This window comes from Nicotiana sylvestris, chromosome 6 (assembly GCF_000393655.2).
Source record: "Nicotiana sylvestris chromosome 6, ASM39365v2, whole genome shotgun sequence".
NCBI classification, from domain to species: Eukaryota; Viridiplantae; Streptophyta; class Magnoliopsida; order Solanales; family Solanaceae; genus Nicotiana; species Nicotiana sylvestris.
Genome location: NC_091062.1, coordinates 86,545,056 through 86,559,793, shown reverse-complemented (window position 1 = coordinate 86,559,793; position 14,738 = coordinate 86,545,056). Strand labels below are relative to the sequence as shown.

The 14,738-nt window shown below is 38.3% G+C and overlaps 2 protein-coding genes across 5 annotated transcripts; both read left to right on the top strand.

Annotated features, from left to right (window-relative positions):
- The first annotated feature begins 2,259 nt into the window (after window positions 1-2,259).
- Window positions 2,260-13,103, top strand: LOC104248093 (BTB/POZ and TAZ domain-containing protein 1-like). 4 transcript variants are annotated; one of them, XM_070150320.1, is made up of 5 exons: window positions 2,260-2,583; window positions 3,389-3,522; window positions 4,443-4,746; window positions 4,982-5,298; window positions 9,875-10,657. In XM_070150320.1, the coding sequence occupies exons 1-5, from the start codon at window positions 2,452-2,454 to the stop codon at window positions 9,969-9,971; spliced, it is 984 nt and encodes a 327-aa protein (XP_070006421.1). In that variant the 5' UTR covers window positions 2,260-2,451; the 3' UTR covers window positions 9,972-10,657. The 4 variants fall into 4 exon arrangements, with proteins under 4 accessions (XP_070006421.1, XP_070006422.1, XP_009802586.1 ...); XM_070150321.1 differs by lacking the exon at window positions 9,875-10,657 and adding an exon at window positions 12,661-13,103 and having other exon boundaries at window positions 2,262-2,583; XM_009804284.2 differs by lacking the exon at window positions 9,875-10,657 and adding an exon at window positions 5,883-6,258 and having other exon boundaries at window positions 2,264-2,583.
- LOC138872185 (uncharacterized) lies at window positions 6,625-9,688 on the top strand. Its single transcript, XM_070150319.1, has 3 exons — window positions 6,625-7,255; window positions 7,336-7,431; window positions 7,504-9,688. The coding sequence occupies exons 1-3, from the start codon at window positions 6,771-6,773 to the stop codon at window positions 8,993-8,995; spliced, it is 2,073 nt and encodes a 690-aa protein (XP_070006420.1). The 5' UTR covers window positions 6,625-6,770; the 3' UTR covers window positions 8,996-9,688.
- Window positions 13,104-14,738: the final 1,635 nt, after the last annotated feature.

Below are 14,738 nucleotides of genomic sequence, written 5' to 3'. Positions count from 1 at the left end.
CTTTTGTTTCACAAAATCATGTTGTAGTTTGCTTCCATATCTAGTTCCCTCCATCCTCCATAGTAGACTCACAATAGTCTTGGCGTGCAAATCCCTGTCGTGCCTCCATGTTCGCTCACGTCCCAGCTTCCAGCATCCGTTCGTCGTCCCCCATGCTGGTCGCATACCAGTGCACAGCCTTAAGCGTGCTCGACATCGACGAAGCCTAGGATTGTTGACAGCTTTGTGGTGGAAAGCACGTGAGTCCCACTTACAGCCTTTTCCATGTGATCTCTTTGCTCAACAGCATGTGTTGTCTGCCATGCCTTGCACATGAAACCATGTGTGCACATTAAAATATTTAGAAAATGCCTCAGTGCACAGTTAGATTCCTTTTCCAGCTGCTGTGCTTTGCGTGAACTATTGTTGTTAGCTTCTGTCGCACAAAACTCCCACTTGACAGCAGTTAGCGTGCATGGCATCTGCACCTTTTTTTTTCTTTTGCTGCGTTCCTTCTGCTTCGTCGATGAGAGACAGCTTTGTGCTGGAATCGCACGTGAGCTCCACATACAGCTGCAGCATAAAGAAATATATCCCATAGTACCTTCATCCTAGAGTATTGCATGCTTTTATGTATCCTAGATAACTTTCCATGTGCATTCGACTTTTCCATTTGATTCCTTTGCTCACCAGCATGTGTTGTCTGCCAGGCCTTCCACATTAAATCTTGTATGCATATTAAGAGATTATTTAATCCGAATTGGATTGAAGCATGCGATAATATAAAGCATTGGCCTTTGTTGCCTGCTTTTCTCGAAAACATATTTGCTGCACATGCTAGTTGTGTTTCCAATGCCATTTGCTTCTTGTTGTGCTCGAAATTAGGATCAATCATTTTTATATTCCCAGATCCCTGAACCATGCGTATGATATTAAACACTTCTGCACCATGCTGGTTGTATATCCAAAGAACTGAAAGTACACTTTCACCTCCCGCTCTTCCTTTTCTCTTTGCTTACTATCTCCTGTTCACATTCACCCTTAGATTTGGACATTGCAGCTTATCTTCATTTACCAACCTCCTTCCCTGTGCATCTAGATGCCAGAATTGTTGGCATTCTATTTCTCCATGATCTAAAGCATAATTAGCCAAGTGATCTGCCAGTTTGTTGCCCTCCCTATGAATATGAGTAACTGTGTAATTTCCCTCATTCATTAGTTGCATCATTTCCTCTACCTGCTCAGATATGATCCATGGTGGTTTCCAGATCCTATCCATTATCTTTTTTAATAACATTGAGTCAGTTTGAAGCCATACATGAGAGTATTGTTGAAATCTGCAGAACCTTAGTGCTTCTACCATGGCCTTCGCTTCAGCTATTGTGTTTGTTGTCTCTTCAATCTCTTTCCCTACTGACTTGACTATGTCACCATTTTCATTTCTTATACAAAAACCTATTGAGCTCCTGCCTGGATTTCCCCTCGATGCATCATCCGTATTAACTTTTAGCCATCCTGCACTTGGAAATTCCCACGTGACTTTTGTAACCTTAGTATGTAGTGCATTAGTATGTAGTGTATTGGCTGTTATTTTAATGTATTCTTACTACCATTAATTAAAAAGATCCATCTATATACTATACACTTTTCATAACATCACTAATAATTAGAAGTCAAATTAACTTTTTCGGCATGTAACTATTTTTATGAATTTTTTATTAGAAAAAATTTGGACTTATATTACTTTTTGTATAATTTCTAAATGTACACATCTCACTTTAAGAAAAATAAGAAAATTAATTTCTGAATTAAGATTCAAAAATTAAAAAAATTGGCCCTGATACTTCATATTTCATTTAATTTGAAAAGAAAACAAGGAGTATACAATTTGGATAAGTTTCTGAAGGAAAATGGTAAGCAGTAAGCACAATAACTTTTCATATAAATTAAGACAAATAATTCTATATTTGTTTGGTCCATAAGTGCAAAGAGAATCAAGAAATCTAAGCAAAAAACACTAGTGAATATTTTTCTGTGTGGCTGACAAAGTTACCCTTCTGTGCCTGCGCACAAGCAGGCCTGTGCGTAGGCTGAATCACTGTGGATTAAAGTAATCCACGCTTATATTTGCAGAACACACAAAAAAAATTTAAAAAAAATAAAAAAATAAAAATCCAGGAAAAAATAATAGTACTCCATATGGTAGGGGCTATGTTTAAATATCATGCTTTATGTAAATTTATTTTGTGGTAGGGGATGGAAGTGGTTCCAAGTTGTTTCTTCCATGCTATGCTGTGCCGCCCAGCGACTTTTTGGTCGGTAGCAGCTCACGTTGCCTATAAATGTAGGGACGGTGCCAAAATGCTCTCACAAAAATCTAAGTACACGTAAACACACCCTGAAATCTCAATCCGCTCTATCTTACGCAGAAATTGATCAAAAACCAAACTCAACTCCAACAACGCAGCCATCATGTCACCGAATAATTACTTTGCTAGCGATGTCGACGGAATTCACGGTAAATATGAAATAGTTGAAGTTGAAGCCGATGTCCACATCATCACCTCTGGCGGCCTCCGCATACCGGCGCATTCCACTGTTCTGGTAATGCTGGCCATAGCTTCTGTTTGTGTAACAATTCATCACTCTCTCCATGTTAGATTTATTTAGTTTGACTACTTTTTGAAATTGTATTTTTATATATGTCTCAACATTTGTGTGTAGAGGTGTCAAACGGTTAGGTCGGGTATGGAATGAGTCGAAAACGGGTAATAAAAAAATGAATAAATTAAACGATCCGATCCGTATTTAATATGGATAAAAAAGGAGTTAACCGGCGAATAATATGGGTAGCCATATTATCCATGAATTTTTGAATACGATCACTTTTCGAAGAATTCTTATTCTCCCGAACTTGAGGAACCCAATTTTAGATTTTACAAATATAAAAGTTAAACCCAATAATTATCCATTGGTTATCTATTTTCTAAATGGATAAATATAATTTTTATCCACCTGTTTTTAAAAAGTTCTTATTCAACCCGTTTTTTAGTTGGGTGATTAGTGTATTCTTTTTACCATTTTGCTACCACTATTTGTGTGATTTGAATGGTTTCTAAACATAGTTATGTATCATTCTCAGATCAATAAGGAAATAGTGGTAGAACTAGGGAGTAGCACTTTTGTGAAGTAGGTATGAATCGATTCTTCATTTTCTTAAAAAGGAAAAAAAAAAAAGAAAAGGGAATGCTTCTTGGCTAACATGAAAAAGACCATCTACTTCCATGTCAAAACTGGGAGTGGGTCCTAGGAAAAATCCAATTCTTCAGATGTGAATCCAATAGTTAATTTCCAAAATCACTCTATTTTGCAATTTGAAAGTACTGATCTCTACGAAACATAATTGTAGGCTGCTACGTCGACGGTGCTGGAGAGCATACTAGTTCGACCGCAAAAGCGGAGGAGCTCTGAGAAAACGATACGGGTTCTCGGCGTTCCCTGCGACGCCGTTTCCGTTTTTGTCCGATTTCTCTATTTCTTCAAGTGAGTTTTCAAATACATGCGAATCCGTTTGTTTTCTAATTTGTTTATTTATTTTTAAAATTATATCGGTTTTCATGATCAAAGTTCAACCCTGATTTGTTGGAATTGAATATACTGAATATGACAGCAGGAAGTAGATTCATGTGGGATTAAGCTGGGTTTGGACATAAATATGGTTGAAACTTGAAAAAAATGAGTTTTTGAAGATAAAAGATGAAAAATGATTTTTGAAGATAAAAGATGAAAAATGATTTTTGAAGGTTGAAATTCTGTTTGTACATGTATTTTACTTGAGAAGAATTTGAAGTTTTGTGAATATAAAACTTCAAAACTACTCTAGAGCTATTTTTGGGATTTGAAGATTTTGCTTTAAAAATCTACCAAAAAATGGTTAAAATCTACAGACAAACAGATATTGAAAACAAAATTTGAAAAAAAAAAAAAAAAACTCCCAATTATATGGCCAAATGGGAGCTAAATCTTTGTTCATTCCTTGATTAGAAGATAGGTGATTGGGCCTCAAAGCTAAATTTGGCCGCCCATATCATAATTGTCTTACAAGTGGCTCATTGATTGCCTTACATTCTTTAATCATATATATATATATATATATATATATATATATATATATATATATATATATATATATTTCTTTAATAACTCTGTCCAGCACCGGCTACACCGCGTCTTCCAGTGTTATTGGAGTGTACAACAAAAATTTTAAAAAGGATTTTCATCCTATACACTAGTAATAGAAAGATTTTTGGTATTATCATAGTAACATATTACTGCGATGTACTTATTGTTATCTTTTAAGTAAATGTAAAGGTTTCCTTCAGTATGCATATAATATTTTCTATTAAATACACATAAATAAAACATATGGTTGTCTAAATCGACCATGTTATCATTGTGTTCAGGTGCACTGAGGAGCAGACGGAGAAACATGGGATTCATCTGCTAGCACTTTCTCATCTGTACTTGGTGCCACAGCTGAAGCAGAGATGCACTAAGGGGATGGCCGAGCGATTAACGATTGAAAATGCAGTGGATGTGCTTCAACTTGCGAGACTATGTGATGCACCTGATCTCTACCTCAAGTGCATGAAATTTTTGTCAAGCAATTTCAAGAAAGTTGAGGAGACTGAGGGCTGGAAGTTCCTTCAAGATCATGATCCTTGTCTTGAGCTTGAAATTCTACAGTTCATGGATGAGGCTGATTCGGTACGTAGCTAGTAACTACAAAATCATTTGCATATACCCCAGCTTCTAGCTCATTGACAATTGTGATTTTAAGTTCACCCATGATTTGGTTCATGGAATTCCTCTTGGAGTTTGTCAATTGATTGTGGAACAATAGGAAGAAGCTGTCGTGTGATCTTGACATGGCATTTGTTTGCATTTCTTTTATCATTAAGTGATGTGACTAGTGATTTTCATTGGTAATTAATCATTTTAGCGTAAGAAGAGGAGGAGGAGACACAGACGTGAGCAGAGCTTATATTTACAGCTAAGTGAAGCGATGGTTTGTTTGGAGCACATATGCACCGAAGGATGTACAAGCGTGGGGCCTTATGACATGGAATCTAGCCATAAGAGGGTTCCATGTAGCAATTTTGATACATGCCAAGGCCTCCAGCTTCTGATCCGACATTTTGCTAGCTGTAAGACAAGAGCGAATGGAGGTTGTTTGAGATGCAAGCGGAGGTGGCAGCTCCTAAGATTACACGCATCTGTTTGTGACCAACCTCAAGATTGTCGAGTTCCTCTTTGCAGGTAACCACTACTTACTAGTTTATAGATCTATTCTTGTACTGATCACTTTGCTGTTGTTGACTTGTTCATTTCTTCTTTAGTTCCTCAGATTTTTTTACTTCGTCCGTAATTGATTCTTCTATTTATGATATAGTCATTCCTAGGAATGTTTATCAGTGTCATATATACCACCATATACTATTGTGGGTTAAGTGCAAAAGTATTGGTTGACATCATGATTTTGCTCAATGTCATGTCTAATCATGAAGTTTATTTCAAATTTCATAGTGATTTCTTAATGCTGATCGTTGGGGTTGTGAATTCTTAATTGAGAACGACCCATCAAAAATTAATCTTAGAAAGCAGGGCTTAGTGACCTTTTTGACATATTCCATTGGATTTTTTCTAGTTGAAATGTGTCTATTTATCCTGTTCGTCTTAGTGAAAATATCTTCAATGAGTAATAAGCTTTTAACACGTAGATTGGATAAAGTCGAAAGGGTCACAAAAATATCAGCTTCAAAATAACTTTATTTGCTTTCTTTATGAGTAGGGTCTATTTCTTGAACTGATACAATGATCCTTTCTTTTGTTATGCACTGTAGTTGGTGATCGGTGAATATATTAGTAGATCCAGTTTTTCCCATTACAGACAATTCGAACTGAAATTGCAACAAAGGGGTGATGATACGCTGTGGAAATCACTTGTTAGAAAGGTGGTGTCTGCCAAAGCTATATCTTCTTTGTCTCTGCCTAAAAGAAAGAGAGAAGAAGAACCAAGATTGAACTTAATAAGCCATCATCAAGTGAGAAGTTTTAGGTTGACAACTCACTGTCAATAGTTAGAAAGCTATGTTGGCAATTCAGTGTCAACAGTAAAAAGTTATTTACCTTTAAGGCTTGAGAAGGTATCGGTTAGGCAAATTCAATCTATGTAAATGAACAATCAATGGTATGGCAGTTATTACTAGAAATTATAGAGTTCGGAACCTGGTTCTTTTGGACTCAAAATACATAAATAGGTGGGGGAAAAAAGGTGACATTTTTATATATAGCGCCACAATATTTGATGTTATACATTAACGTTAATTGTGGCGTTAATGTATAGCGCCAAGTATTGTGACGCTATACTGCAAAACCTGACACGCCCAGGTATAGCGCCACAATACCTGACGCTATACATAAAGTTTTATATATAGCGCCTGGTATTTTGGCGCTATACTCCTTTTTCCTGGCCCCACCAATAATTACTGACTTCAATAATTCAAAAGCGTATAGTGCTAACTTTTTGGGCGCTATATATATATATATATATAAAAAAAAATCTCGGCTAGCCATTTCCTATATAAAGAAGTTAGGATTGTATAGAAATTCATTCAAAAAAAATTTTAACTCTTGTTGAAATGTTTATTGTTGTTAAATTCTCCAGCATTTTTTCATTATGTCTGAAGAGCGTAGAATAAGAGTTTCATTATATTGGGGGTGAGGTTGTGATGGAGAATAACTCTGTGGGCTACAGTTTACCTGCTCAGTGTCATGTTAAATTGCCACTTACAATAGAGTACGATAAATTGATATCGTTGTTATGCAAAAAAATGAGTGTGAGGAAACGTTCAGTGATACTTAAAGTAACCGGAAGATATCTGTATTCCGTCACTCCGCAAGAGTTTGCTTTTTACTCGGAGATTAACATCGACGATGATGAAACTTTGAGTGATTTTCTGAGGACTCCGGATGAATGCCGGGAATTTCTTGTAATCACAATGTTGGAGATGTACGTGAAGGTCGAAGACGTTCCAAAAAACGAGATTGTGCGTAGTAAAGATAACCCCCAGTCATCGGGTGGTTATTCTGGAGCAGTTTTTGCCGGACAGGTTCCGGATGAAAGAGTTTTCCTTGATTTAAACTTATCACCGCCGGCGAATGAGCAGCGAGAAAATAATTTATACCCTGATTTCCATAATTCACAAGACGAGTGGTAAACTTCAATTTTCATTTGTGTTAATTATGTATATTTTTGGCGTATTGAATTTGTATTAACGCTTATATATTTAATAGGGGGTACCGGCCGGATATAAATTTTACAAGTGGCCCATCTGGTAGTCATCACCTAATTAAAAACGTCCATCATGGAATTTCATCACATTACGACTTGTAAGTGAAGTGATATAGCCATATGGAAAGCATTTATTAATTCAGTAGCTTATATTTATGTTGGTTGTGCAGTGAAAACGAGCAAGTTGAACCACCCGTACTCACTCAATGGACCGAAAACGACATATTACATCAGGATCTAGCAGATGCACAGAGTGAGGAACAGAACAGTGATTACGATAACAATGCCGATGAATCCGTAGACGAGACACCCTTTTTTCGTGAGGATGGTGATGAGCAGGATGAGGAGGAAGGACCTGATTTGAAGAGAGACCCCCCTAGACGAAGAGTGTACAAGTCCAAAGTGTTGTTTCATTCAAGGGAGATTCCTTATATTGATAACTTGCCAACCATGTCGGATGTGGAAGCTCTCACAAGGGATTTTGATAAAATTCGTACAGCAATGTGGGATGAGTCTAGACCAACGGTGCTTGCAAAGGGGATGCTTTTTCTTGATAAAGTGCGCTTAAGTAAGGCTTATAAAATGCACAACGTAAAAGAGTGTCGTGAGATGCAGGTATGGGAGTCAAGTCCGATGGTATACAAGGTTGTTTGTCGCAGGTGGTTTTGGCCATGTAATTGGATGTTGCGTGCGACCAAGAAGAAGACAGGTATTTGGAAAATGGGTAAATATATTCCCACCCACACATGCGAAATGTACACATTCAACGGGAATCACTTCAACTTGGATATTGACTTGATTTCTCTTATACTTATTCCGCACCTCGAAGCGTCCATAAGGTATACAATCAAAGAGTGCATTACATCAGTCCACCAGGAATATGGCCATACCATTACGAAAAGAAAGGCATTTCTCGGGCGCAAACGAGCGTTTGAAATTGTCTACGGTAATTGGGATAAGTCATTTGCATCTCTGCCAAAGTACATGGCCGCAATGCAGCACTTTAACCCCGGGACAGTTGTTGAATGGAAGCTTGAGCAGAGTCCGGGAACACTAGGATACATATTCAATTACGTTTTCTGGGCGTTTAAGCCAGCAATTTATGATTTTTCGCATTGCCGGCCCGTAATATCCATAGACGGAACTCATGTCTATGGAAAGTACGATATCAAGCTATTGATAGCCGTGGCAGTGGATGCTAATGGACAGATATTTCCTCTAGCTTTTGCTGTTTGTGCCAATGAAAGCACAAAGACGTGGACGCTGTTTTTGAACCACCTGAAAGAGCACGTTGTCAAACAGCGTTTAGGTATTTGTCTAATATTTGATCGGCATGGTGGTATATTAAGTTCTGTGGAGAACTTGCCTGCATGGCAAGAACCTTATGCATACCACCGTTACTGTGTGAGGCACTTTAAGGCCAATTTCCAGAAGGCACATCCCAACAAGGATCTACATGATTTGATGTGGATGGCAGCAACAGACCACCAACAGCATAAATTCCGGAGGCATATGGATTCTATCAGGCAAGAAGACCAGGTAGCCTACCGTTGGTTAATGCGACATGACCCTGAAAAGTGGACGTTGCATGCGGATGGTGGCAGACGATGGGGAATTCTTACTACAAACATGTCAGAGTCCTTCAACGGGTTATTGAAGTAGGCAAGAGGATTGCCCGTCACAACCATGGTGCGGATGTCGTTTAAGTAGATGGCGGAGAGGTTTGTTGAACGATCTGAAACTGCAACGGAATTGATGGAGAGGGGTGTTGAATTTATGGCAGTGCCTATGAAGAGATTTGAGAAATACAGATGGCGAGCACATTGGCATTCAATTTTGCAGTATGATAACGAAATAGGTGTTTTTGAAGTTCGCACCGCTATCCATAATAATCGGGGTAATAATGTACATACTGTAAATGAATCTGCAAGGTTATGCTCCTGTGGGAAATGATCTCTCTACCACATGCCTTGCTCACATGCCATCAAGTGTTTTCAACGTGTTGGTTATGCGGAGACCAACTATGTTGATCAACAATATAGTGTTTCCAAGTACCTAAACACATATAGTGTTCAGTTGCAGCCAGTGGGTGCTGAGCATTATTGGCCTCCGGAATCATTTAAAATGGTATGTAACAAGTCATATTTGCGTAAAAGACAGGTGCAGAAGAGAACACGTATACGGAGCCAAATGGATGTTAGTGACACCGTTTATGCGCGCAAATGTGGTATATGCTCGCAAATAGGACACGATCGTAGAAAATGTCCTTTGGGTGGCAACAGTAATCAAGCTCAGGGTGGGTGTTCTTCTAGTGTACCTAACTACCCATGAGTTGATGTTGTAATAATTAGTTGTTATGTCTATGTTGCAAGATTTATGAAATAAAATTATGCTTGTTAATTATGATTTGTACTTTCCCATTTTACCAATTTAAATAATAATTTAATAAAATTATCTGTATATTTATTATGTGTGTGTGTTGTCTTGTTGAACTGAAAAAGCTGATCAGCTGACATTATTTGAATATGTTGTCACCTGTAGAAGCGGCAGAAAGCCACCAACGTCTCTTTGTGTGCCGATGCAAGCCCGACACATCTGCATGTACAGATATAAGATGACAGCACCACCCCAGCTGTAGATGGTTGTATCCTTGAACCGGGCAATATGATGCAGAAAACGGAGGCTCACTAGGTTCCCCGAAGTGTTCGGGAACAAGACCACCCCCCCCCCCAAATAGAAGGAGCAACAACAGTCTCGTATATTGTTGTACATCCACCTGCGCTGACTCGTCGGTGATAGTATGGTGGATCTGCACCAGGTGGTCTCTAATGGGGACCAACTATATACGACTGGACCCAAACGCTACCTCCTCGTCCTCCGGCATGAAACCCGTGAGCATGTGCAGCATATCCCAATATGTCTACCGCGAATAATATCTCATGGTCGCAGGCAGTAAAACTGGCAAGCCATCAGCGGACAGGCCATATAAAATCTCAGCGTCCTGGAGTGTGATGGTGGCCTCACCGATGGGCAAATGGAAAGTGTGCGTCTCTGGTCGCCATCGCTCAATCAAGACCATGATCAAAGCATAGTCAAGCTGTATCTGGCCAATCCTAATAATCCTATATAATACCATCTCCTCCAGGTAATGGACCACGCGGGGATGTAGAATGCGGGGAGGACTCAAAAACTCCCACAATAGATCCACTCTCCTGGTCCGGAAAGTCTGCGTTAGCAACTGTCCGTCCCATATATACTCGGATCTATGCTGGGGTTGTAGGGATAATAGATCCAACGTCCGAGGGCCGGGATGTACAGTCGTGTCCATGTCGTCAACTGTAAATTCATATTTTTTAATTATGTATTTTTTTTATAATTTAAATTCATATTTTTTAATAACTTAATTGTACAAATTATATATATATGGGTTCAGGGCTCGATATTTTGAGGACCAGTGGCACCAAACTATCATTAATAATTATGTATTTTTTTTATAATTTAAATTCATATTTTTTAATAACTTAATTGTACAAATTATATATATATACCTATGAGTTCCGGGCTCGATATTTTGAGGCCCAGTGGCACCAAACTATCATTAATAATTATGTATTTTTTTTATAATTTAAATTCATATTTTTTAATAACTTAATTGTACAAATTATATATATTATCAATTAATATATATATATATATATATATATATATATATATATATATATATATATATATACACCTATGGGTTCCGGGCTCGATATTTTGAGGTTCGGGAAATACTACACATTACTACGCTACAAGGCTCTAAATTTTACTATGCTAAAAGGGTTTACGTTTTACTACGCTAAAAAGGTCTAGATTTTACTATGCTAAAAAATAATCTAAACTAAACATAAACAACAAATAAATTTAATTGCTGTCACACCTCCTTTTTGCGCGCCCGCCCTCGAAGGGTTAAAATGCATGGGTGGAGTTTTTCCAATTTAAGTGACAAATATTCGAAATGGGATTATTTATTTAATTCAGAGTCGCCACTTGGGAAAGGTTTGGCTTTTGGTGTCCCAAGTCACCGGTTTATCTTGAATCCCAAATCGAGGAAATTTTCGACTTTTCCAAATGAAATCTGCGAACCAGAAATTCTAAGTAAGGAATTCTGTTGACCCGAGGGAAGGTGTTAGGCACCCTCGAATCCCGTGGTTCTAGCACGGTCGCTTAAATTGTTATAATGGCTAAATATCTGATTTAAATACATGTTGTGACCTATGTGCTTTTATTAAGTTTTAATCGCTTTTATTATTATCATTTATTTTACAGAATTGCAACGTCGTGAAAATGCGTCTCGAACCACGTCACAATCAATGCACCCGTGATTGTCGACACATTTGGAGTTCATTGAGATTTGGATTTGGGTCACATCAATGTGCACCCGAATTTAAGAATGTGATTTAATTAAACCGCGCCAACAGAGTCTAACGCGTTATTATCTTTGTAGAAGGCCATGAAATTTATTAAATGGCCCATCCTGAATTCTAGATAATTATCAAGGTTATTTATTGAGGGCCCCGCGATTTACATCTCATTTGGCGAGGCTCGTCTCATTATTTTAGAAGGAACATCCTAAAACGGTTACATTTCTGATGTGTTTATCTCTTAAAAATAGAAGAAAAGATGCGTGCTATTTTTAACTATGTGTTTGGCCCAAATCCGGATTTTAGCTAATCGTCCGATTAATTATTTACGGACTGAAGAAACATCGTACCTCATGAAAACATGCTTTGAACTTGATAAAAGAAATGTATATGGGATTGATGAAATGCTACGACTGTTACAAGAGCTCCCTAACTTTAACTTATTCAGACAAGATTAATTAAAATTGCTTGTTTAGGAAATGCGACTAGTGGTATTTGAAACTCATCCTGTAAACTGCTTCACGCAAACTGAAACTCAAGAGTTTGAAACTGTATTGTCTTTAGCTAGATCTAAACAATCATTTGCCCTTACATATTCGAAACATGCTTAAATAGCGAGTTTGAGTTAACAATTGTATTAAAATGGCTGCACATTTCATGGATTGTATTTACATCTTATGTACTACTAAACGAATAAAATGTCACAGTTTCAGATTGGCATAAACTTTAATTAAGTACAACCTTACTAATGTGTCTCTATTAGGCTAATCAGACCAAGAAACTACATATCTTAACAACATTAAAAGGCAATTCATAAGCAATACAACAGGTGCTTCTAACTCCTTCAAATCTTTTGATTCATGCTTTCATTGTTACATCAAATGCGAGTCTTAGTATGTACCTGGATATTGGATACAACAGAAGGAGCAAGGGGTCAGTAGGGCAATAGAAGCGATACCAAACAGCAGCAGTAACAGCAGGTACCAATAGAACAACTCCCAGTGCAAGATACAGTTAGAACCGACAAGAAATGGTAGACAGGTAGCAGCAAACAATGCAGTAGGAATAATACTCCAAGACAGACCAATCCAGGGGAAACGACCAATATGAATCAACTAATGAACTCAGCTGATACTTGGAAGAAAACAGAGTTGATTGAACAGGTTGAACAAGACTGGGAATCAGACAAACAAGACAGAAGTAATTGCTGATTTTCTGTTTATCCCTTTCCCTATCTTCTTTCTTTTCAAGAATCCAATATTAGTCTGCAGTTTTGAACTTATACTTAAGTTATCAGAAAGAGACCTTTTCCAGTTTTTTACTGTTTTCCCCCAGAACTTCAATTCTCAAAATTTCAGTTTAGGCTCCCCTGTGTCTCTCTATGTATGTCTGTGTGTGTATACTTCTCAGTGTGTATTTCAGCTCTCTCTTTCAAAAAAATTCCTCACCGTCTGTGTCTTTTTTTTCTCCCCCTTTCTGTGTCCTATCCCCCCCCTTTTTATAAGCCTCTATCCTACTCTTTTTAACAGCCTGTTTTCAGAAATCACAGTACCCTTCCCATGTGCCTTCCATTTTCAATTCCAACTTTAGCTAATTAAGTATTAAAACCCATTCACATTCCCTGGCAGATTCAACTTTTCATTTTATTATCTAAAAGCAAGTATGGGCAGTAGAATATATCTGACAGCATATGCTGTCAAATTGTTTAAAACTTAAAAGCTTCTTAATGCAGAAAAACAGGCTGTGCACAAGGCACATGAGGTGCACCAATGCACATGCTGTGCACGAGTGCACATGCCTTCCAATTCAGAATTTAAACATAAACAATCCTTTTTACATTGACTGATCCAAATCAACAGCTATAAGTAAACAAAACTGGTTCTGAATTGATTTCAACAAATGTTCAACAGAAGCAAATCGATTTACTATGCTCAGACAGTTGAAATTAATTGACGACACATGTCGACTCGACTATATTAGTATTAACATACACAAACGTAGCCAAATCAGACATTCAAAAGCATGGGACACATGACTCGACTTATACTGATTAAGCAGGATTATACTTTGAGGAATCAGTAAGTCAGTACAAATTTGGGATACAACCAATACACATGTCTTATCAGAATAGGAGGGGTTCAAACAAAACACAGTGGTTCAGGCAAAGTGGTCAATCAGAAGGTAGTAAAATTTAAAGACACAAATTGAAACAAAACATGAACAGACATTTAATCACTCGCCTGGACCAAAACAAATAAGGGAAGAAGGCAGACTCACCTCAAATCTTGAAAAATCGGGAACCTTGACTCGGACTTGGACAGGCTTTCTTAAGGCTGAACGAACTTTAATCGAAGTGTTTCTCAGATGAGAAACACTTCGATTAAGGTCCCTTGGACCTTAATTTCTTTGGCTCGAACGGGTATGAACTAGTGACGAGGAACTTGTGGTTTCAAAACTCAGATCTAATATTCGTGCTTCCCTGGTTAGATTCGGACCAAACCAAGTATGGTTTGGTCACGAGGAAGGTCCGGGGAGTGTCTGGTATGAAGCTGGGGTTGTTTGGTGTAGATCGAGTTTTGACTCGAATCTTCAAATGAAGATTCGAGGACCTGGGGGTGATTCGAAGTGTGTGGTTGGTAGATTTAGGTTCAGGGTGGCATGGGGGTTCTATGGTGTTCAGGTGGAGGTCATCGGCGTTCAGGCCGCCGGGTTTCTGGTGAAGGTGTGCAGGGGCGGCTAGGGTTTGAAGGGGATGGGTTTGGTGAAGACGAAGGCGGGGGTGTTGGCTAGGGGGGCAGGGTATGGTGAATGGTTTATATAGTTAGTGGGTGGGTGAACCTCGACCGTTAGATCAATCTAGATCTACGGTCTGGATCTGAAGGCTTAAATGGAACGGTGTCGTTTTGAGGGTTGAGGGTTGGGTTCGGTCCGGGTAAGATGGGTCGGGTTTATTGATGGGTTATGGGGAATTGATCTTGGCCGTTGATCACTCTGAGATC

Coding starts and splice junctions, on each gene's coding strand:
- LOC104248093 (XM_070150320.1), top strand. CDS start 2,452: ATGTCACCGAATAATTACTTTGCTAGCGATGTCGACGGAATTCACGGT. Junction 2,584..3,388: donor CGGCGCATTCCACTGTTCTG/GTAATGCTGGCC, acceptor ACATAATTGTAG/GCTGCTACGTCGACGGTGCT. Junction 3,523..4,442: donor CGATTTCTCTATTTCTTCAA/GTGAGTTTTCAA, acceptor CATTGTGTTCAG/GTGCACTGAGGAGCAGACGG.
- LOC138872185 (XM_070150319.1), top strand. CDS start 6,771: ATGGAGAATAACTCTGTGGGCTACAGTTTACCTGCTCAGTGTCATGTT. Junction 7,256..7,335: donor CATAATTCACAAGACGAGTG/GTAAACTTCAAT, acceptor TATATTTAATAG/GGGGTACCGGCCGGATATAA. Junction 7,432..7,503: donor ATTTCATCACATTACGACTT/GTAAGTGAAGTG, acceptor TTGGTTGTGCAG/TGAAAACGAGCAAGTTGAAC.